Source organism: Chaetodon auriga, chromosome 3 (assembly GCF_051107435.1).
Source record: "Chaetodon auriga isolate fChaAug3 chromosome 3, fChaAug3.hap1, whole genome shotgun sequence".
NCBI lineage: Eukaryota > Metazoa > Chordata > Actinopteri > Chaetodontiformes > Chaetodontidae > Chaetodon > Chaetodon auriga.
The window spans coordinates 12,030,671-12,055,802 of record NC_135076.1 but is presented as its reverse complement, the minus strand read 5'-3'; the positions used below and the strand labels follow the sequence as shown (position 1 = coordinate 12,055,802).

Here is a 25,132-nt window from a genome sequence, read left to right as displayed (position 1 = left end):
AGTAAGTAGGAATCATTGCCTAGGGACAACTTTACGGCAATCCACCTAAGAACTGTTGACATATTTCAGACACAGTGGGGGACCAACTGGCATAGCTAAAAAGCACGTGATAAAACTGATAAAGAAAGAATCGTCAGACTATCTCCATCTGCCTGCTTTTTCGTCTTGAAACCAGCGCTGCACCCGTCAACAAAAACTTAAAATATTATTGCTGGCTCGGGCACATTAGGGAGATTGCTGCACTGAAAAGTGAGGCTACAAAAGATGAATGACAAAGCAAAAATGAAAAGGGCAGGAAACCAATGCCAGCAAGTAATTTTAAAAGAGATGAAAGATTGAAAGAGATTGAATTAGAGTGACTGGGCCATTTCACTCCACATTAAACCCTACTTCTTACATCCTTGAGGGCTTGGATGAAAGCACACAGTGCAGTGTTACAGGACAGGAAGTACTGCGATACACAATAAGCCCTGCAGCCAGCAGTAAAGGGGCAGCTCTTTGCTGGAGTGTTATGTTCCTGTGGGCTTCAATATTGGTACTGGTGGGAGTGAAGGCTGATGAAAATGCTGCATTCTTTTAGGCATCTGAGCCACTCAAAAAAATTAAGGTCTAAAGTCCTGAAATAATTACTCAATTAACCAATTATTCCATTCACAGAAAGGTAATTGACAATAATGGACTGGATTTTGGATTCACTGTTCAAGTAATTTATCAAAAGCAAAACTAAGAGTGTACAGACATGCTGATGGCTCTGTGAGGCACAGCAGTGCTTTGAGCTACATGCTAACATCAGGATGCTTACAAGCCCATAATGATAATGTTAACATGCTGATGTTTAGCAGGTACAATGCTCACCATGTTCACATCTTAGTTCAGCGTGTTAGCATGCTAACATTTGCTATTTAACACTGAACACAACATAAAGCTGATGCTGAGTGGAATAGAACTGGTTTTGCAGGTGTTAAAAGTATTGAATTTGAAGTTTTGACCGAGTTGTGGTGTTACATGAAATGTTAAGGGATCACAAAGCGATTATAATTCAACCTGAGGGAGGATGTTTGCACCACATTTTAATATTGGTTGAGCAATTTGAATATTTCTCATTGGGTTCTGGAGTACTGTGATGAGCACTTGTCTTACATTTCACCATAAGTGAGATCTTTCCAAATGATTAATCTGATAAAATATCCAATAAATCATTAGTAGCAGCCCTAAGGCTCTTTGGCGTTACTGTCCTGTGCTTTTCCACTGAGGCTGCGGTGTGGTTTAGTCTCATGCAGATCCACGTAAGGTTCTGGTAGCTGTGCTCTGCATTGACAGGTTTATTCTCATTTGGATCTTTGTTTGTTACAGAATGCTAATTTGAAGCAATGCAGCTCTAAGAGGAAGCAGATGATAGAACTGATCCACGAAGATCCTGTCAGTCTTCTGATCTTTTGTTCCATACATTGCTAAATGCATATAGGGTTTAAAATTTTATAAGCATCCCTCCAGCCTCTGCACGCCCTGCATGTCACTGTGTGTTTATCATGGCTGTGTGGTCAGATGGAGGTGAAGGGAGTGCATGTGATGGGCTTAAGTCTTGAGCTGGGGCCCTTAATGTTGCATTTCTGGTTACATAAAACCCTCTCTTCCTTGTTGCCTCTTTCACACTCCGTCTCCTTCTGATAAGCTAAAAACAACACTGCATTGTGGTCCAGATTAACAGACCTGTGCTCATTCACAATGGTTCGTGGAAAAATTAGAGACTCAAAGAGAAAGCTGATAATACACACTGAAGTGCTTGGTCTATTACAATAAACATTTTCACCTGCAGCCATATTACCAGCAGCAGTTGAAAGCGCTGGAGAAGAGGCTGTGAATTATTCATTCATATGAATGACATCCACGCAATCAATGCAAATATGAACAAAGGATAAAATCTCACATAAATGGAAAACAAACAACAACAAAGGGGGTGCAGGTGGATTGCAGTGAAATGTGAAACACCTGGAACAAAAGGTATTATGATTTGAAGGTGACCTGTTAATCTCTCTTCTGTGTACAATCCTAGCGAACAGAGAAAGAGTGATGACGATTTCTGCCTGGGATGTTTGAGTATACTGTAGCATGAAGACAGTCATCCCTTTAAAAAAACAGACTACACTACAGTGAGTCGCCGCTTTAATTCACACTCACACATAAGGGGGGTGCCATGTAGCACAAACAGGTCAGAGTAACCATCCAATGTTCTACTAGCTAAGCTGTATAATCATGCAAAATGATGTTGAAATATTAGATGCATGTTGACTGCTGGTGTTTTGTTGAAGGTCATCTGAGCAGCACTCTACAGACTGAGGGTGGTGCTGTACTGAGAGCCCCACCTGTTCAAGCAAAAACACAATTTAAAATGTAATCTAATGTGTTTAAAATGTACTTGGATTACATCACTAAAAAGCTACACAAAAATCTACTCGATTGGAGCAGCGTGAACAATTCAAACCCACACTCTGAGCCTTTGCAAAGATTTATTTACATAATCTTTTGCCTGCATTGAAATGGAGTCTTTAAATGTTTACTTAATCTTCTGATAATAATACAGTATGAAAAAGTCCGAGGGGAGTTAATACCTTTTATAGGCGTTGTATGGTACAGTTTGCCACTGGCACTGATAAAGTACTCGATCTATAATCGTACTATATAATGTCCTGGTGTGCATCATATTACTCTCTCATATACTCGACTGTGCTGCTCCTAATCTCAACGCTATGCTTTGACGATACTGCATTAGTTCAAGTACAACGCTGGTTGTTGGTACTATAGGTATGTGTACAGCTATTGTGATTTTGAGTTTAATGGCTTTCTACCTTATTCTATTCTTATTTCTATTGTATAACTTTTTAGTTATTTATTTGTTATGTTCTCTATTTATCTGTACTTTCTTCAGCCCTTGTGCTGCTGTAACCCCCACATTTCCCCTCTGGGAGATCAATGAAGGGTTATCTTATCTTCTCTTATAGATGGGACTTCACATTAAGACAAATACCACCTTTGCACATAATTTCTCTGTCTGTGCGTGATAAAATGAAAAGTGTACAATTCAGTTCCTGCTCACTGGCTGTGTGGATTACTCAAACCCACACAAAGGCTGTCTGGAACACCAGCAGAGAGGGCAGTGCTCAGAAACACACCAACACAAAGAAAGTACACAGAGTGCAGACAAGCCATAATCTGAGCGGTGTCGTCCTGACCCAGGGTGAGGAACACATCCAAATATAATTTCAAATCAAGTTTGGAGAGGGATAGTAAATGGGAAATTTCATTCATTGTAGGAAATTGTATTATCATGCATCACAGAGAGCACTGGTTTGGACTTAAGATAGATAAATGTTTACAAGCACAAGCATATGATTATACTTAGCTTTTTAAGTACAGGACATGCAAGATAGTGTTACGACCAGGCATTATAATCATGCTTTTGTCATGTATGTCTGAAATATCAATTACAGTAACACTACTGTAAAACTACAGTAAAACTAGAGTACATAAGAACCTTTTCAGAGAACCTAACTTGAAACCATATTTGAGCGCTACCCTTTTCTTTTGTGGAAACACTGCCACTGGCTCTGTTGTGTTTTTCTTTTTTTTTTTTAATTTTGGCATTTGTGAATAGTAGGAAGAAGCTAAAGGCAAGTGTAAGACTTCCCTGTAGTCAGACCAAAGCTGCAGTCAGACCAAAATTCACCTGGCAACATTTACTCATGTATTGTGGCCAAAAGCAGAGAGGACAGGAAATAGCATGCGTAGAGTTGTGAACATAAACTGCAGGGTGGCTCGCAGGCTAACAACAGCAGTTCATAAACCTGTTAATTAAGCAGTTTCTGTAACTGTCCTGCACCCCCGACAGCCAAGCAGACTCCCTCCTTCTCTGAGTCTTATATTACTTCTCCTTGCAGTTATTAAGAATATAAATGAACACAATGTCCTGAATGAGAGGTCACAGTCCCTCTCTCAAACTGGCTGTTTCATGAGTTTCATGATTCCATGCGTCAAAATTCAGTCAAATGTGACCTGAGTCAGGTTGATTCACACCCAGAAGCAGATGTGTCCCACCCCCTTCCACATAGAAATGAATGGGAAGTAGAAATTTGGGCTGACATAAGATTTTCACTTGTTAACTGACACACAGCCCCCCATAGGCCATTAGACAACGCTGAGATGTTGTGGAGCACCTTTAGCCAATCGTCTCCCATAGTTTGGGTGTAATCTGCAGCTGTTCAGACAGTTGAGCATGTTAAATCTTCCACAAGAGGAAGACCATGGGAAGACACCAGACATCTATATTAGCATATTACTGTGAACATTTTAAGAGATTCACAGCATTGTAAACATGGTAAAATACACCGTGGACTGCTAACTGGTCTTTTCCTCTCATGCAGACAGCTAACGTTGGTGCCAGCTGGCCATCAGCAGTAGTAAAAAGACATGAGGTGGTCTGACAGAAGACAGAGCATTTGATTATAGTTCTTGGAGCTCAGCTTGGTCTATCACAACCCTAATATGATTAGTAACAGACATGTTTGTAGTGACTTTGATTACCTCTCTTCTCTTGATGTTGCTAAAGCTACATCAAGTTAATCAATCAATCAATCAATATTCCTTTATTTGTCCCGCGAGGGGAAATTTCAGAATACAGCAGCATCAGTAAAGATTAGTAAAGATTAAGATTAATATAAGAAGTGCATGAGGTCAGATAGGGTTAGGGTTAGGGTTATGAGGTCTGATTACTATTGTGCATTACATCCACTGGCTTTCATTTAATTGTGTTCTAACTCTCAATGCATCTGTCCTACACATGCACGAGATACACTTAACACATATACAGTATTTTCACTTGGTGCCGACATTCATTTGTACGGATGCTGGCTTTTCTCAGGCAGTGGCACAAGCACAGCCAGCCACACACCATTTCTACAGTCAATCCATGAGGCACCCTGAAACAATTGCCTGCATCAGCAGGAAAAATAACTGAATCCCAAAATAGCTTCATGCTCCCTCCTCCTCCTTCCAAACTTTGATGAAAGCACTTAAATAAGTACAAGCAGAAAAAGAGGGGATTGAGAAGAGATGAGGGATGTGCTGATGACTGGCATTTAAACAGTGTTGCACACAGATACAGACACATGTGACAAACACACACACACACACACACACACACACACACACACACACACACACACTCACACATATCTGCCAGCTGGAGGCTTCACGAGGGATGGGAGTAATCAGAGTTGAGGACCTTCAGCAAGGTTCTGCTGACCCTGACATTTAGCTCCAGTGATGCTTGAAGGAGACAGTGTGTGATAGCTTTTTAAAAGAGAGGAGGGCCAGGAGGGAAAAGCACGTGGGGGAAACATGTCTGCCTCAACTGACAGCCGACAAACACCTCACCTGCTAAAAAGTCTGTGGTTGCCCAAGCGGACTGAAGAGCCACCAATAAACTTGCTGTTAACAGAAAGAAATGGAAGTCAGACTGTCTGAAAAAATAAGATAAATATGTTAGATAAAAGAAACAACATAATGTGTCTTATAAAGGTCTCGGACCACAACAGTCCTCCAGAAAAGCTGCAGTGCTCCTTGGCATAGATCCTCCAAGTCTCTGCAAATCTGATTGAGTGATTTAATGCCGTTCTTCCAAAAAATGTTCCCTCATTTGGCATTTTGACGATGACGGTAGAGACCACCATGTAACACATCAGTCCCAAAATCTCCCACTGCTGTTACATTGGGTTGAGATTTGATGACCAGAGCAGATCAATCACATCATTTTCATACTCATCAAACCATTCAGTGAACCAATGTTTCTCGACTCATTTATTCACTGTTTTCCTTTCATCTGTCACCACTCTGTATGTGTGAAGTTGTATGTGTGAAGATGTCTGTGTGTTTGTGTAAACCCACCCCGTCACGCATGTTCACACTGCACTCCTCTGGTAGAAAAAGAAATTGCAGATCTTCAAGCATTCACTCACAGACTTCTCAGCAAGCAGGACTTTCTGTTTAATCTCAGCACTTCAGTGTGACTCACCAAGTTACATTGCAAAAAATAAAAAGATTTTTCATTTATCTTCTCAGTGTGCCGACTTCAATTACCTTATTTCCATATTTAATGGTGCCAACATGCAACACAAAACTACTTAGCGTTGCAGTGATTAATTGATTAGTAGCTTGACAGAAAACACTCATTGTTCCCAGGTTCTCAAATATGAGAATTTGATGCTTTTCATTGATTTATATGACAATAAACTAATTATATTTGGATTCTGGACTGTTGGTCGATTAAAATGTGCAATCTGAAAACATTACTTTGGGCTGTGGGGAACTGTAACAAGCATTTTCAAGCATTTTCTGACATTTTTCAGAACAAAACAATTAATCCATCAACCAAGAAAATACCTAGAGCAGCGGTTCCCAACCTGGGGCCCACGATGGGGTCACAAGATAGTAAGAAAGAAGAAAACAGACCACTGCACATCACTCTTTGATTAATCTGCTTTTAGACATATAATCAATCTGTCAGCAGGTCACAAGCAGGCCTTACTTGGCTAAAAAAAGGTTGTGAGCAAAAAAAAAAAAAAAAGGTTTGGGACGTGTGACGCAGAGCATGTTTGATTGATGCACTCAGTGCAAGTCACTCATTGGATGTCAACCCACACCTAAAATGCAAATGAAAAAATGTGAAAATGAGAACAGCCTGGTGCTCGAGCATTGTAGTGACCCACACTATAGCTGGCAGTTATACCAGCACACAGACACACACACATACATACATAGATTACACAGAAACACACATACACTTAAGTGCAGTACCAATCAGGACCGATCAGCACTAACTCTTCCTGAGCCCCTTATTCATCTAACTGAAAGGAAAGAAAACACTTGCAACTCTTATTAGAGCTCCTGAACTGGCTCAGTCTTTATACCCACACACACACACACACACACACACACACACAAGTAGACACACCATACTTGAACACAGGGCCAATCAGGACTGATTGGCTCGTTAAGTAAAAGCGTATCTGAATTTGACACGGCTGGACAAATGGCTGCCTGCCAAGAACTGGCCACTTGCTGTTTGTGTATGTGTTATCTGAAACTGCACATTGTACCTGTTGCCTGTGTGTGTGTGTGTGTGTGTGTGTGTGTGTGTGTGTGTGTGTGTGTACACAGTACACAACTGTGTCTGAAGGCATGGTGCATAAATAATGAAACAAGGCAGTGTCACCTTCAACAGGCTGAATGCGACATGACAGACCAGTCGCTGATGCAGAGAGGTATTTTAACAAGACCTCTGAAGCCCAGTCTTTGCTCAGTGTGACGAGGAAACCCACGGTTTGCTATAACATAACTTTGTCTCCAGTGATTAGCTGTTCGGGCTGCGTTTAATTAACCAAGCAACGTGAAAGGTCTGAATAAAAACCTAATGTTTGCTTTAATGCCACACAGGCATTCTTTACAGGACTAACTGATTAATGTCTATAAAGACAACACATGCTCAGCGTGCTCTTCAGGTCACTGTCAGACGAGGCCTACAGAACTACATCATCGACGAAAAGCTGCTCTGGCATCCTGAGATCCCCAAGCTGGACACTCCAGTCCTCAGCTGTGCCAAGAGATTCAGACAGTAAAAATCACACACAGAGGGAGTGACGAAGCAGAAAGCTGCCTTAGACCAATGTCAAGTGAGAAGGAAGAAAAACAGACACAGACACAGCACTCAGTCCAAGCTCACAAGGTCCAGACTGTAATGCCCCAGCGCCCAACACTCCTGGCCTGACCCCCACATGACACCTGGAGACGGACTCCAGGTCTACAGAATACATGTGGACTGGCTAGGCCAGTGACCCCTTTATTCTTGCAAGAGCTTGTCCACTGTTCCAGAACCAACACAAAATCCACATTGCTCCTTCAAAAACTGAAGCGCAACAATCAGCTGGAGCCTCCTTTACAGCACTGTGGGAAGCTGAACAGTGTGAGACTCTGATAATTGGAGCACAGCAGGTACCGTTCTTCAAAAATTGAGAACCACCACCCACATTTGCCAGATTATAGACAGTCCCTGACCTCTTTGCAATGTTAAAGAGCTGTGTCAACCAAGACAGCGCAATAATATCGAAAGCCTTTAGCATCTCAGGGGGAGTCACACCCCACCCTGATGCTTTGCCTCTGTGGAGCTGTCTGACATCCTCAGTCTGCAGTCTTTAGACTCTGTCCTCTCCTCAAAGGGTGTAACTCAAGAAACTCATTTCACCATCTGATTCTCAACCACTCCTGACTAACCCCAGTCAGCGTCAGCAGTTCTTCTCCCGTGCTGAGACCAGCCTGGACCGGGCTATTCCTCCTGCTCTGATTCATCTGACGGTTTGCCAGAACCTCTTTGAGGCCAACTGTAAGTTTCTTGCCTTAATTCCTCTCGCAGATGAATTCTGCTTGCATGACCACAGGGTGCACCCTTTCTTTTCGTTTAGCTGAGGTGGTAAGCCACATCGATTTTGACACATCTTGTCTCGCAATCAATTCACTCTGTAAATGACGGCCAAATCGATAACCGCGTTCGTTAAACACTGTATGGCATTTGCTGTGTGATATTCAATACAATTACTGTCGACCTTATAACTTGTAGCTTAATGCAGACACACTGGTATCAATGTATATGTTGGCCGATAAGTGAGTACAGTGTCACCATTCAATATCATGTACTATATTACTGTTCGATATCCTTTGCAATACTACGTTTTCAATGTTATGTACAAATTTTAATTACACTTTCAATTTCATTAATGCTACTTCAGTTTAATTTTAATTTACTTATTTTACTACATTTATTTTCCTTTATTGTTCTTCTAGTAGGCATTGATATTACCCTTTACTCCTTTTACACTTTCTATTCATAACATTATTGTTTTTATTCTTGTGTTACTGTAATTTTTGAGCAAAATTTTCCTTCACCATTATCCATCTTTTCTCTTATCCTTCCATTACAGAGTGTGTCCAGCAGAGAGCACTAACAAGTTAACTGACTGACAGCATGATAATTGTTTTTCACCATTAGCTGAGGTGGTCTTTGTTTTGGTGATGTGGTCGATCTCCCACTACAGAACACTGCAGGAGACTCTGGGACAAAAAGTGGCCTGCAATCATGTGTTCATGTGTTATCTGATGCACACAAGAAACAGGTTATCCACAGCAGCTTAAGCATATTCATTTCCAGAAACACCTACACCAACCACACAGGAGGGAATGTTTGCCCCTGATGCATGTCTGTCTAATGTGTCGGCAGTGAGGTCTATGGGGGGGCGAAAACAATGCATCTCCACAGTAGCTAAGGAACTAAGAAAAGCAGCCTCATGTTTAGCTTTGGTTAGGTGTTTGACCGTATCCAGGTGGTTTTACATTGTGTCATAAACAATGGGCTTGTTCTAAGTTCCTGTTCCACTGACTTTCACTGTCCACTCACCACTCAGGATCAACCGGTGTGATGTCTATCCTGGGGGGGGCTCCAAAGGGCAGCGATGTTGGCCGGGCCATGATTTCCTCATCAGGTGTTCGCGACCTCTCCCCCTGGCGCCATGACAATGGGGGCAGCTGCAGGTTGCCCGAGAAACGGCGTCGGCCGCGGCGCAGGTCGACCCCCAGCGTGCAGGACGGGGATGTGAAGGACTCACTGAGGCAGCAATCTGGAGGCTCTTTGCTGTCCTGAGAGGAGACAGAAATGAGGAAGGAAGTGCATGAAATTAAAGAAGACAGTTTCATTCTTCGTTCAGAGTCACAGAGAGAACGAGAGGTGGAAAACGAGAGCGCAGCCTGTGCTTAACTGAGCCATAACTTTTTTCTCAAGCTCATCAACTGTTTGCCCACTATGGGGCGCCACAGGCTTATTTCTGACTAAAGATGTGGTTGTAGAGTGAAGTACTTCATCTCACTCTCTGGTGACCCTTTATAAAATATTCTCAACAAGCCTGATACCTCTTCTCACTTTTCCCCGATCTGTTGTCTCTGATGACCTCATACACAGTGGCATGACTGTATAAAAAAACAGTATGAGTGGAAGAAAAAATCCTACAAAACCCAAATATGCATTCTAAAGTTGAGGTAGTTAAAATATCTTTTTCACTTCAGTTTTAATATTTCAGTGACTAAAATAAATGTTGAAATAAAATTTGCGAAAAGCTCTTTATCATTTAGCACAACAGCGGGAACCTCACATGATTGGAGGAAATATTTTTCTTTCAGCATCTCCTCACTCACCCCTCCTCTGAAGCCTGCGCTCTCTCCTTCCGCCTCATTTACTGGATGAATTTGTCTTGTTAGCGTGTGCTGTTTGTAGCACTGATTGCAGGGCATAAATAACCATGTTCATTCCTCAGCTGTGCTGTCTAATTTACATGTAAGTCTGAAGTGCATGATAAATCTTGACTGTCTCTGTTGTCTCATCAGCTGTTTACAGTTCTGGAAACCTGAGCCATATTTTCTGGTCATCTCAGACACACAGAGAGGAAACCATTCTCAGGACGAAGAATAACATCTCTCTGCACTCTCAAAAAGGAGCAGAAGTCCTCTCCCTAGCTTTCTGTGCACAGTTACTCTTTTTAAACTGGTTTCTCCTTTTTTCCAGGCTTATTCAAAAATCAGTTCACTAATATGTCTACTCACTCCTTTAGTAAGGTTTGGGTGTACAAACCAGTCCTCACGTCCCTGTCAAATATGAGCAGTGCTTGCTATTCATGTTGGGAGGCTCAGGTTTGATGCACGTGGAGTCAGAAGCTAAAACAGCTGCAGCTAAAAAGCCACCTGGCAGCACCTCATTCATGAGCTCAGCAAAACCGCACCCCTAACATTTAGCAGATTTTAGCTAGTGCCATGGTAACATGTTTTCTTTTTAAAGAGCACACAGAGGTCACCTTCAAGTGTTCAGAGCTGAAACCTTTACTTGGTCAAACGATTAGTCAACTGACAGACGTAGAAGCAACTATTTTAATAAATGAGTTTTCGAGTAAAACTGTCAAACATCGCTGAGTTCCAGCTTCTTTTTTTGAGGATATACTGCTTTTCATGGTCTTGTGTAAACTGCATAAACAACACATTTGAAGATGTCACACAACAAAAATCATGATGTTCAACTTTCACTAGCCGATGGAGCCGATCCCCGCTGAAACTGGGCCAGATGCAGTGTGCACCCCATAGGCAGAAAAACCATTACATTCACACTTACAGGCAATTTAGACTTGCCAGTTAACCTAACCTGCATGTCCTTGGCCCGTGGGAGGAAGCCTGTGCACCCAGGAGGAAACCCACTCAGAAAGGCTCCAGGGGTCGACCCAGAACTTTTTTCACGTGAGGATTTGATGCTAACCCCTGCACCACCATGCCATCCTTGGTTTTACTTGAACCTGTACTCCTTGTTGACAGTACAGGAAGCTTCGTACAGTAAATGCCTCTCGAATCTGAATCTGAGGTGGGAGTGTCTTTACTGTACAAGTCTAGTCAGAGTTGGCAGTCGAGATGGGAAAAGAAACAACAACCAAATCATTTGAACACATTCCTTCTTTGAGCTCAATACCTTCTGGGTCTCTAGTAGTAAGTCCTCCTTCGAGTCGACACAGCCTCCCACTCTTAATCCCACAACACCTTTCTCTGGCTATTTGCCTTCCACCGCCTACTCACAGCTTCAGTGCATTACCAATCTAACTACACAACGCCAGCGATTGTGAAGGAAGCATTACGACCTCACTTCATTCTTACTTCATACGAGTTGGCGTGCAGCTTATTTTAGCTGCATGGGTGGTGACTTATTTTTTTCTTTGAGCTTCCCAGAACCCCCAAAAATTCTGATCATTTAATTGGTGCTAAAGCCCAACAAGGGTGCCGAATATGTCTGTGGTGCCAGATACAGCAGATGCATCTGGGAACGTGATGTTTCATTGAAAAACTCAGCATACTCAATGTTTGCCTCCAGCCATTCAGCCATTGCATTATACTTGAAGAATGTTACTGCAGGTGTTTTACAGTTGTAGTAAATAGAAATTAAATTTACAGTTTCACAGTGGGAAAAGTCTAGCAAGCTGCCCAGCTAGCTAGACAGATTAGTATTAATTTGACTTGGACCTACAAAGTTAGACTCATCTACATCAACTCCAGGAAACAATAGTAATACACTTCCACTCATTGCTTGTCTCATCAGTTTAGTATCTCATCATATTCTTGTACACTAAGAAGTGTTGATTAGCGCTGTGTAGTACTGTGTACTGTTTATTGCTGTATTCTTCTGCCCATGTGCCATGACACTGGGACTGGGTGTAGGCTATGTGTGGACTATGTCTGACTGTTTTTACTGTTTATGTTTTCAGTGTTATTATTTCATTATCCCTCTATTTCAGCACTGAAAACCAACCAATCAGTCATGGCAGCCTGCAAATACTATTCATTCTGACATGCTTGACAAACAGTGGACCTGTGAATTACTGTCATTCCTTGCTTTGTAGATACAGAGGCATCTAAATTTCAAGGTCAATAATAAATGTAATTAAAGCATTCGATCATTCTCAGTGATTACTTGTCTTGAAGGTGAGGAAGACCTCATATTGAGGAAGCACAGATGAGAGACAAATCAGTTTGGCAACTGCTGTTTAGAGGAATATAAATACATGGCAACCATCAAAAGGCAGAAGCATTATGCAATGAAATACAGTAAAAGAGTGATTTATGAAATTAAAATAGGCTCTGCTGCAGTGCCCTCTGTAAGTAAAAGAAAAGAACAAGAAGCAGAGAAAGTAAAGCATTGCTTTCTGAAGCTGTTAAGAGATATTTGCTCTTAACAGATATTTGCCTAGAGTGGAATAAGGAGGAAGAGACAACAACACTTTTCTATGACAGCTCAGAGAGGAGATAGTGTGGTGGAAAGGCAAGGACAAAGTGAGATATGGGAGTGATAAAAACTGGACCGCAGAGCAGAGATGATAAAGACGAGAAGAAGGCGGCTGGTGATTATAGACGAGAGAAGGCTCGCAGAGAGAGAAAGACACAAAATCAAATCAGAAATAGCAAAGCAAAGTGAAGGACAAAAACACTGATGAAGCTCAATATTCAGGGGCAACTAGATCATTCGGATCAGGCTACCTTTACAGTAGCAATCACTCTGAAAAGCGTGCTGAATGCATGTCAATGTAACTGTAACTCTAAAGACAGCTTTGAAGTGATAACAGTTTTCATACTTTTCAGGTCAGTGCCATGGATTCATTAGCTTTTTGACGGTTTTAATGTATCAAATTCTTGATTCATTGCCAGCACACAGTTGCATGATAGTATGAGTTGCTCTGCATGCTAACAGAGTACTGTTACTCATCTATGGCTGTTGTAGAAACCACTGCACGGAACAGCTCTGTAACACATGAATCATGATCTCTTACAGGAAGAAAAAACACCATGTCTACACAAAAGTTGAACACAGCCAATGTTTTACAAGATGAGTCACTTCCCTTTTCTTTACATAATCATCTTTTTCTCTCTTCCTTTCACAGAATTGTGATGTAGCAAAATGTTTGATCGTTTGAGAGAAGAAAGAGATGGAATCGTGTGAAGTGAAAGTTTTCACCAATTCAGTTAGTCTGACTCATGAGACAGGAAGCTGTGACCAGGCTTTTAATTACTTAATATTTTCAAAGGCGAGAAAGGCCCAGAAAGTCATGTATACGGTCGGGAAATGCAGAGATGCGACTACGACATGGGTCAACTCGGTGTGAAATCCTTTCGAAGTTATCAGTCCTAGTACCTACTAAATAAGGTGACACCATTAAAAGTCAAGGAAGATGTTAACAATGTGTTTGTCTGTAGTACTGTCCAATCAAAATGATCAACTCTGTAGACAGGAAGAGATTGTAGCGTCATCATAAGCTGTTACATAGCTTCCAATGGCAAAGGTGTGTTCAGAGACCATCCATGTTGATTCTGTTCAATCAGCCAGTATACCAACTGTACAGACATTAGCCGTAAGCTAACTAGCAACGTACACGCTGACCCACTTGTTTGGGTGTTTCTGTATGAAAGCTCAGCCTCTGAAGCAACTCAGAACTCACCCGAAGCTCTGTCTTTTTCTGTTATTTCTTTCCTATATCTCTCATTTTCCCTGTCATTTTTGGACATTTATGAAGCAGATTCATAAAGCGAGGATTTTGTTTTGGTCAAGCTGAAACATTCTGAGCTCGAGCAGACGCGTTTTTACATCAATTCAAGAGGCACTGTGCAAATTCACTTCTGATCACATCTTTGACTTTGTATGCAATTCTATCTGTAATTCACCTCACATTCAGCCTGAATGCAGTAAGTAAGTTTGACAGAAACACATATGAAGGCTAAAGAACTACCAGTCTTATGGAAATGTAGGTATGTATCCACAAACAAATACACGCACACAGTTTTTATGCAGTTTGGAATCAGAGGGAAATATCAAGACTTCTTTTGGTCTGTTAGCATCATGTTCTGTAATTTGACGTATAATTGTGTTGTATATGTAATCCAATAGGCCTAAAAACCCCAGAAATAAGCTTCTAATGTTCAGTTTGAAGCTGTTCTTGAGCACCCTTCTTCTTAAATGACACATTGGAATCTGACAGGTGAAGCCATGTTGCACCATACAAACAGGTAGGACTGCTGCCTTCACTCATTCCTCCCACGTACGCTACCTTCTATCCTTAGATGACCTTCAAATGCTGTGATGTGTGTGCATGTGAAGGGTGTGTGTCTGTCTGTGTGTGTCTGTGTGTGTCTATGAGGCAGGAGCATCATGGGTCAGGTGCAGAAGTCCATTAGCCCATTAGCAGACTACTCTCATGGCCTTTTGGTCTGCCTGGGACCACTAAGTACTGAGACTGTGACATGCTCATTAGTCTCACACACATCCACATCGTACACATTAGATTAATTTCTATTCACCTCTCTAAGCACTTCATGCACCCACGCTAAAACACACAGCAGTCAGGTCACAAGGCCTCAGCTGAGGGATGAGATTAATATTTAGACAATAATGTACCTTTGCAACCTTGTCAACACTAAATTTATACCCAGGCCTTACAACACACATCTGCCCCAGTCTTTTGAGAGCGAAGAAGAAAAGACAGCATTGGTCATTTGTTCAAACAGTGACCTTAAGCGACCTTTTGCTGTTATGTGATTTATGACTGTCCTCCGCAGAAAAACAACCAGCACAGGTTAAAATCGGCTACGATTATGAGAAGACACAGAGCAGGAAGGAGCATGATTTCTTCACACCACAGTGAAAACAGGAGACCAGGATTTGTGTCTGGTCTTCTTTAAACTGTACTGGTTTCCTTCAACCATGAATTCCTTTAACCATGATTGTTTTTAAAGGCATAACCTAGTCATTACCCTTGCATGAACTTGAAAAAGGGCCTACAAATGGGACAGTAAATTAGCATACGCTCACACAGGTCACTTAGTCACTCACATGCTACATCTGGACACTTGGTTTTCATCAGTTTTACACAAAAACCGTGAAAATGAGCATCATTCAGCTGTATTCTGTCTTGGGTGTAGATGCATCAAAAAGAACAAATATTGAAGAGAGATTCTGTTAATAACAGTTAAAGACCTTTGTCTCCAGACCAAATTTATCTGGGAGATTCACATTTTATGAGTTGGGATGATCTGGCAGCTACTTACCTGAACTATAGATTTCTTTTGGTGGAGAAACTGAATTTTACATGTCTCACTCCGTCTGTGCTGAAACAGGCTGTGAACCATCTACTTGACAAATAACAGTTTTTTATTTACTTGCATTATTTCTAATATTTTGCATGATGGGCATCTCAGGGCAACCTGAGATAAATTATTCCCTTTTCTCACACGCCCCCGCCAACGGCCAAATCCCTCTGCACTCTCACCATTTCAACAACAAGGCAACAAAACAACAGGGAGGAAATGAAGAGATGAGCTGAGAAAACAACACCTGCTTCCCATCAGTTATAGAGGGGGAGGCAGCGAGAGTGGGAGAGGGAAGAGGGCTGTTGGTAAGGAGTGGGACAGGGGAAAGGTCTGACAGAGAGGAAAGTAAGTGCGAGGATAACAGGGAGAACAGCTGGGGCAGGGCAATGAGACGGAGGACATGCAGAGAAGGGTGACAAAAAGCCGAGAGAGGGTGAGGAAGGAAGGGAGGGGGATAGCTGGAGAGGGGAGAGCAATAGAAAGATGAGAGAGAGAGGGAGAAAGAGGGAGGGAGGGGAGCGCTGAGCAACTGAAGGAGAGTGATGAGTATTGAATGAAATAAGACACATTCATCTACAGCTGAGCAGAGCTTCCAGCAGAGTGCACATGCAAACATGCATCGTATCCAGGATATGCATTTTCTACACACACACACACACACACACACACACACACACACACACACACACAGAAACACCCACCTGTGCATGCACAACAAGCACACATCCACCCAGTGTATGAGCATACTGCAAATAAAGGGCTGTGAGAATACATGAATGAAACAAACATGCTGGTTGGTTGATATGTGTTTGTGCTCTCTGTGTCAGTGTGTGCTTATTGAAGAGGGTGCATTGAAGAAAATCACAAGCACTGTTGTCACATTTAAATCCGTATGTCTACAGGAATGAATGAATAATAAACAGCAGAGCGTAAAAATTACATTTCTCCATTGAGGTCTTAATAAAGCACTTTCTTCTTCTTAAATCACGTTTTCAGACTGGTGAGTGTCCCTTTTTGTGCTAGTTATTGTTAATGGTTTCAACTACGTCAAAGCTTTTAAAATGAATTGACAGATGTAAGAGAAATCAAAGAACACAATGAAAGTTCGGACTGGGGAAACGCTTAACAAGATTTTCATGCAACAATGCAGATAAGGCTGATGCCTTTGAATAAAAGGCCATTTCAGGACTAATAACTCCATTCAGTTCGATTTATAGGCTGCTAAAAGTGATGAAATATTCCCTTGAGGTTGACAGAGAAACAGGATATTAATAAAACTGTTTGGTGAATTATTATCTCTCCTTTCTTTCTTTTATCATCATCTTTTCTTTATCGCTGTGAAATAGCCCGATCCCTGCGTCTCTGACAACAGATAAAATAAATTGTCTTCATTCCCTCTCAATAGAAACCTGTGACGTGTAATAAATTTAGCTTGTTGGAGGACGGAGCAAAAAAAACATGCTTGGTGTAATTCGTTGAAGGCCATTTTGAAAAGATTTCAGCTTCATTTATTTATTTATGCATGGACAGTTTATTGGAGAGACAGAGAAGACAGACTGAATCCATGCTGCTTCTCTGTTCATCTTTTTGTTCCAACAGCATCATCGCTTGCTACCTCAAAAGCAGCAGTTTCCCTTCTTTTATTCAGCTTTGGGAGACTGTGATGATCATGTTTCTCTCTTCTATTATTTGGGGTATTTATTTGTGGATATTGTATGTGATGCTTTCCTGCTGCAGAGGTGTCCCTCTAATATTCACAGCCATGGTTAGCATGCAATTTGAAAAACACCGTCACTGTTAATGACACACAAAATGTCAGAGGGAAGAGCATTGACAAAAGAATGACACAGACCGTGGCTTATATGAAACTAAATATCCTACTTTTTTGAGTGCAGGGACGCTAAAGCACCACACTGATGACGTAACAGGAGGACGTTCAGAGAATGACAAGGCGTGAACTCAAAACAACGGCAGGCGACAGACTGACAGGCAAAGTGCAAGAGGTCACAGTTCGGGAGAGAACAGTTACTGTTGCTGTGGTAACCAGCATCACTCCTCCTGACCAGACACAGAAGGGAGATGGAGAGATGGGAGTTATTCCACAGACGGCGTTCATTAAAACCAAAATAGGAACAGTGGAGGGAGGTGAGACAGATGTCATTAAAGAGAGAGAAGAGGGGCCGAGGACAGGACAGAGCGGAGAGGATAGGAAGAAGGCTGAGAGATGTTGCTCTTGCTGGCTAAGGTTCAACCCTCAGCCGCCAAGCTCTTTAATTGGAGAATGAACAGCTGTTCAGTTTGACCTGTGCTCCCTGTAAACACAAGCTCAACCCCCAGAGCTGGAGAAAGAGAGAGTGAGAGAGAGAGAAAGCGAAAGAGAGAGAGAGAGAGAGAGAGAGAGAGAGAGAGAGAGAGAGAGAGAGAGAGAGAGAGAGCGACAGGCAAGAGATGGAAGCGAAAAGAAGACAGAGAAAAACTGACAGCGAGAGAGATTAAGAGTCAGAAGGGAGGAAAAAATACATAAAAGAACAGGAGGAGACAACTGATAAAAACAAGCACCTTCCAAGGCCAGTACATTTTACAAACAGGATTGTTTTCTTGTTTTCTCATGTGCTACTTCTAAGGTTCAGGTTTGGTTAGATTTACGCCAGAAAATCTACGAGGCTAAAAACAAAAAGCTTGTTATTATGGGAAAGTTTTCCAAAAATGTTGAATTAGTGCCATAAGGTAGGGAAGGATTTGGTCAAAGTTAAAAGCAGGTAAAACTACATCAGGCTACACAGTCTGACACAAAACAGTCACAAACTGTGCAGTCCTCCCCGTCAGGTAAACAGAAACATAGGTTGTGGTGGTGGGTTTACTTACAAAAATAACACATATAACATTAACAAGAACTGTAAGCTACCAATAGGTACTGAATTTCATACTTAGTTAATAGAACAATAATAATAATTTACTGAATTACAGAGGAGACAATGAGGTTAAATTAAAGCTATCAGCTCAGATGGATGTTTTACAGGGTGTGGACCGACTTGATGAGCGTAATGTGTGAACAGACACACTTCTCTGCAAACCCTAAATAGATGAATGGAATGAGTGAAAGGTTGGCCGAATGCTTAAGGCACCTGTAATTGTGTCTGCGCCTGTTGAGATAAGCATGGAGACACACATAAATATGCAGAGTCACATACAAATGGTGGTATGCATTCAAGAACAGTGTCGTAGACAAACACTGGAGCACATCCACACGCAGGCTGAGACGGAGAGTCAGAGGTGATCAGATCAGAGCTGTGATCTGCATGGGAATGAGGCCATTAGGTCTGTTGGGCGCAGAGACATTATCTGTCCACCCCTCAGCACACCACTGTCCAAGAATGAACACACACACACACACACACACACACACACACACACACACACCCAAGACAGACAGCAGTCAGTCCAATCCTTGTGCATACTGCTCGCTGTACACAAATAGCCAACCACACACCAAACTTTCTGCATCCGAACACCATCAAATCATCAATGCAACACACCACTCAAATCTAATCCCAGCTGAGCATCACCATCTGAACCAAATCTTTTCTCTTACAGCTGAAATCCAATAACAGTGTCCTACCTCAACACACTGCTGCACATTACTGTACGTGGGTAACACATGATCATAACAATACAACAAGTGTGAGTTCTTGGTTTGGTGATGAACAAGAACAAGCTAAGAGCTTAATTTTCGATTTTAATCATTCTAAATGCTAAATTATTGTCTTTTACTTGCTTCTGTTTTTAATTTTCCTTTAAATGTATTTTATCTGACGTTGAGTGGTTGGTAGATATGCTGTGAAAAATCCCCTTTCAAGCCATTTGCTTTATACATAATGACATCTAAAGTACAAGATCAGAGAATATATCTTTACACCTGAGGAAGGTTAGTCCTAACAAATGGGGGGCTGCATATCACCACAGTAACCACTGACTGCTGCTCACTATACTCTTTGCTGTAGCTACTAGCTGCTGTTAGCTCGTTAGCTCAGTTATACATGCAGCTAGTGGCCCTATTAGCTGAGTGGAGTCTGCCCTGACTGAGAGCTTGGAGCACTGGGGGATTGTTGGTGTTGGAACCAGACTCTGCAGCCTCCCGAAGAACATGGCTGGATCAGGACCCAAAACAGCCTCCACAGGCCAAACGCTCCCAGTGCGGTATGAAGCCGTGCAGAGAAAGGAACAAGACCGCGTCACAGATGCACCATCATAGAGCCGTGCCGGTGGAATGAAGGCATTAGTGAAAGAAAGAACTTCAAATAAAGGACAAAGTACACAATGTTCAAACTTAGATGGAAAGAGAAAGAGATACAGAAAAAGACTGATTAATGCACACCCACACCTTCAGCTATGGACTGTTTGAGCAATAGTACCAAACACCCACAGCCACTGTAGAGTGCATCGGCATGTTTCTGTCCATACAGTGAATGTCCAGATCCATGAACATTAGCTGTCACAATCTTGCCTCCTATAAGTGAATGCAAATTGATTTCCAAAAGCAATTTACATTAAGTTACTGTGCAGATGGAGGGTCGTGCCATTCAGGGAAGAAGACGATTGTTAAAAGCACTCGACTTTGCAGCCTTCAGTCTTTGTGTAATCTTATACATCCAGTCAATATATAAGATCTCTCCATTGCCTTTACGAAGTGATTAACGTAACTATACTGAGGATGCAGTGACCCACATTTTGTCCTAATCTAGATCAAGTGCTTTTCGGTGTGTAAATTTAACCATAAGTAAAATGGTACTCCACCACTGATCAATACACTTCTATAACACTGTCGGACATCATTATCATTTTTGTGATGACACTTACTTGTCCACATGCATACATTACTGTAAACTGGTAGCAGTGATGAGTAGTAGATAAAATTAAGACATAGGTGCAGGACGTGCACACAACATGTGCAAACACCAGTACCTGTGGGGTTTAAGACCTGTGAGTCAGAAAGCAGGGAGAAGAGAGAAATATCAGAGACAGAAATAAGAGAAAAGAGCAAAATGGGAGCTATGGTGCTAACAAAAGAGAAAATTTGCGCAAAAGAGACATGACGAAGGAGGACAGAGCCAGGCAAAGCAAATAAAAGATCTGTCAAAGCACAGCAAGACTAACAAGCAAAGGAGCGATTGAGGGCATTCAAAGAAGAAAGTAAACTGTCCTGAATCCTCCGCCTGCCACACAGCCTCCACTAGAAACCACTACTGCTTTTGTCAGTTGAAAACTCTTGAATTCCCCTAATTGTCCACTATCCAGACTGTTCCTATATAAATCGGTCTCTGTCTCTCTCAGTCATTGGGTTTTCTGTCTGTTGTCTCTGTTCTTGTCTCTTTTCCTGTCTCTGTTGTTGAATTGAACATTTTCTGATGAATTTGTGAGAATGTCTGTAGGTCGCTTTCTATCCGGAGCACTAATGAGGGCTCTTTCTTTACAGGGTCAACACTTTATGAACAACACCATCAAACCCCATCTCCACTGATGTCTCTGGTATGTACAGCCTACTGTGTAACTGGTGAGATATACTGGGGACACGCTGACTTACACTGTTGGGAGACACCGTGAGAACACTCCTGCTCTTCCTCATGTTTCCTCGAGTATCTCCCTCGCTGTCCAACCACGGCAGCTTCACATGTACACCTGGAAGACACATACACAAATCATTCTGTATAATGTGTGCGTTTTGTGATTCTGTTGCAATGAAAACTGCAGACAGTAAGGTAAGTGGATAATCTTCAGTAATTGGAGATTGTTTCCTGACAGATACACTGCTGTTGAGTTTTTCAATTTCCACTTTTTCAAAGTTAGACTGGGGAATACATTTTTATTGAACTTTTTTTATTGTTCAGTTCTTTCCAAGCCCATGTACTACCTCTTTTTGGCGCAAGTCTGCAACATTCCCACCATTTTTGGCAATACAGAGTACTTATAAAAAACACACAAATGTACACCCAGTTCCCCGTACATCAATACTGACTTTATGAAAGTGTCTTTTTCAGTCATTTTGGTTTGTCTCCCTATGAGGGAGAGTATAGCAAAGCAGTCAAAACAAAACAGCCTTGCATTCAATATTGCTCCATTGAGGGGCATTCTGCAAGTGATAGATCAACACGATAACACTGCTGTATGGCACACTGAAATCCCCCATGATGCACCGCTTTGTGATGATGTGCAAGATATTCTTTAAGGCCCCATAAAAATAACAGACTGATTGAGATGGGCAACATGATCGCTCCCTTGTTGCACTCATTTTTGTCTCTCTTCCTTTCATTTCCCTTTCCTATGAGTCAGTCAGTGTTGAGAAAAGATGGTTCATGTAGAAAAAATAGCAGTAATTAATTTATCAGGGTAATCTATCAGGGTTAGATTGGAGCTGCAACATCGGTAGTTTGAATGAAATTAGATTTGCACCAACAGTGTATAAGTACGGGTAAAGACAGATATGAAATCTATATTAACAACAACAATAATAGTCATTATTCACAGACCCCTTATAAAGCCCAGGTTAAAAAGTGCATCAATAATAAAGGTAATAGAAACTGTAGTGGAAACAGAAGACATTACCTGGACCAGGTAAAAGACATTCTGGTAATATGAGACGAAAGAAATAAAGACAGTTCAGGTAAAATCATGAAAAACACTTTAATTCCCCCCACCCCACCCCCACACTAATCATTCAAAAGCAGCAGACAAGATTGACTCCACAGCCACTGAGCCTCTCTCTAATGAGCCAATTTAGGCACTCGTTAAAAGGCTCCAAGAACTCATATGTTCCTCCTGTGACCCAATCTTCACTGTAAGGAAAGAGGGGGAAGCGAGCATCAGCAGTGGTAGAAAGTAATACTGAAGGAGGGCCTGACGGTAAAAGAAGATGAAAGAGACTGTTTTGGGCAAGAAATTAGATGAGAAGAGTTTCAGAGAACGATGCGAAGATGGAGACGGAGAATGGCAAAGAGAGCTACAAGCAAGCAGGTCCAAGAGGATTTAAAGAAGTAAAGAGAAAAGGCTGGAGGTTAAAGACGGATTGAAGAATGAGGTGTGAAATTTGGAAGCAGAGGAAGTGGGAGGGAGAGTCAGAGAAAATCAGCGAGGAAGACTAGATGAGGTCTTTGGAAACTTGGGAAAACAACTAGTGTGGCTCTCTCCAAATGCACCTATCAGCACCCCTAAAGCTCACTAATCAACACATTATACCTCGTTTGATCCCACGAAAAACAGTGAGTCGGCATTTTTACACTTCAGCTGGTCTACAAAGGAGACGGAACATGTTTCTGAGTGAGCTTCAGAGGTGCTGCAGTCTGTTTTGTTGGGCTAGCTATTTCTGTTGTGTTATGCTAAGCTTACCAGCTGCAGGCTCCACATTTAAAGGTCAGACATGAGAGTGGTATCAATCTTCTCACGTAACTCCACAAGAAAGGAAAAATAAATGTCTGTTTTCAAAAATGTCTAACTGTTACTTTAAGCTGTATGCAAACAAGGCAATGTTCCCATTTGGAGATGACACATATCCTGTTACATGATAAGAAATCAAATGCTTGAGGACAGTTCATGCCCTTGAAGCAGATGGACGACTTTCAGCTTGATTAGAGCTAAGAGGAGACATCATTATTACATAAAAACACCACCATCACGTCTCCTAACTGCAGTGACAGGAAAACAGGCGGTGTAACAAAGCACAGAGTATTCCTCTGAAGACTATTTCCACAATATTTTCTTTGACAATTGTTGGGCTCATTAAGCTGAATGACATAAATTGGGTATTTCATTAAAAATGCCTTGAATATATATTTCATAGAGGAAATTATCTGTGGCAAGGCGTCTCTGTAGGGATGATAATCAGTTATCACCATTAGCAGATAATTAGCTCCTACAATAATTTTGCATTTCAGAGCAGATCTGAAAATTGTGCTTGACACACTGATGTAGAAGGCAGTTTATGAACACAGATTAGTGCTGTAACCTCAGGGGATGATGCATAATGGTACTAACAAGGATTATGCTGTGTGTGTGTGTGTGTGTGTGTGTGTGTGTGTGTGTGTGTGTGTGTTCTGGGGTATCCTCATAAGCCTTACTTCTGCCTAATCAACAGCATTAAGGCAGACAGGTGTGAAGACAGGTCAGTCAAGCACACATGCACGCATATGTTAGCAGCTGTTAGGAGTGCTGTCGGGGTGTGTATATCTGTACTTAATGGCTTGGCAATAACCTACTCGTATGAACAATCATTGTTGAGTTAAAGCTTCCTCTGCTTTCCTAAAATGAGGACGCACTCTGTCACATGGTCTTCTCTTCGGCTTGCAGTCAAACAGAGAACGTCGCAGACGTGGTGACACTGAGCACAACATCACAGACATTTCTACAGTGAACACATTTCTGTCACTGTGAATTCAGTGAACGCTTTTCAAAGGTGTACCTTTCTCAACAGAACAGTGCACTGCAAGTTGAACAGAAGACAACAGAGAGTGTTTCCAGGGGATATTAACAAAGTGTTGAAAAGGAGTCCAGACACAGCTGAAACGCTTGTCTCACCAAAAAAACAACTGACATTTTAGTTCATTCTCCAAAACACTTACTGTGAGTTGACTTCAATAACTTCATGAGTCACAAACTGTGGCAACAGCAAGCATATCCCAGCCATGTGCAGCACCTTTAAGTGCTCCCTGGAAACACTTTCTGCTGTTGTCTGTTTTATTTGCAGCATTTCTGTGTTTGATACTGTTTTGTGCTTTTGTATGTGTTTTCTATTTTTGCAGGACTTCTCCTAAATGCTGCACCTGTTTGGTGAAGATGTTCTTAATTTGCTTGTGTTTTGTCTATTTGCATGACATTTCATAAGGTGCAGTGCATTGAGCTTTCAGGGCCACCGTAGAACCATAGAGTTGCTGGAAATCCTAAAAGTGTTTATGAATTTCTTTCTCTGAGAATCATTGTTTTTACATTTGAAACTGTGTGCATTGATTATCATAGTACAAAGGCACTGCATTGTCAAAATTAAACAGTGGTGAAAGAATAACACCACTTGCTAACTGGAAGCAATGCGCATGAGCAAGCAAAAATCATTTTCGTCCTCACTCGTCTTATATCTCAACAACTTTCCATCCACAAGAGTTTGCGGACTCTCTGTATGTGAGGAAAGACGTAAAGAAGCAAGAATAAATAAGGTTGATTAACAAGCTTCCTGCCTTTTCCCCTGTCTAAGGAAAGTCTGACAAACTTTTCAAGAGCAGACTTTGCATTTTGTTGCAGTCCTTTGAGAATCACCTGTTTTTGTCCAGACTTTCTGCATTTCGAGAGGGGACAGAACCTGTTGACCCTGTCTGAAGCTGCAGCCCCATAT

At 41.7% G+C, this 25,132-nt stretch overlaps 1 protein-coding gene across 1 annotated transcript in view; it reads right to left on the bottom strand.

Moving 5' to 3' along the window:
- Positions 1-25,132, bottom strand: part of pde4ba (phosphodiesterase 4B, cAMP-specific a) — a 163,751-nt gene that overhangs the window by 124,472 nt on the left and 14,147 nt on the right. Inside the window, exons 2-3 of the mRNA XM_076724409.1 lie at positions 21,341-21,435; positions 9,500-9,738 (exon numbers count right to left, since the gene is read on the bottom strand). Of these exons, the coding sequence (XP_076580524.1) occupies positions 9,500-9,738; positions 21,341-21,382 (281 nt within the window). The 5' untranslated portion in view covers positions 21,383-21,435. The remainder of the gene's footprint in view (positions 1-9,499; positions 9,739-21,340; positions 21,436-25,132) is intronic.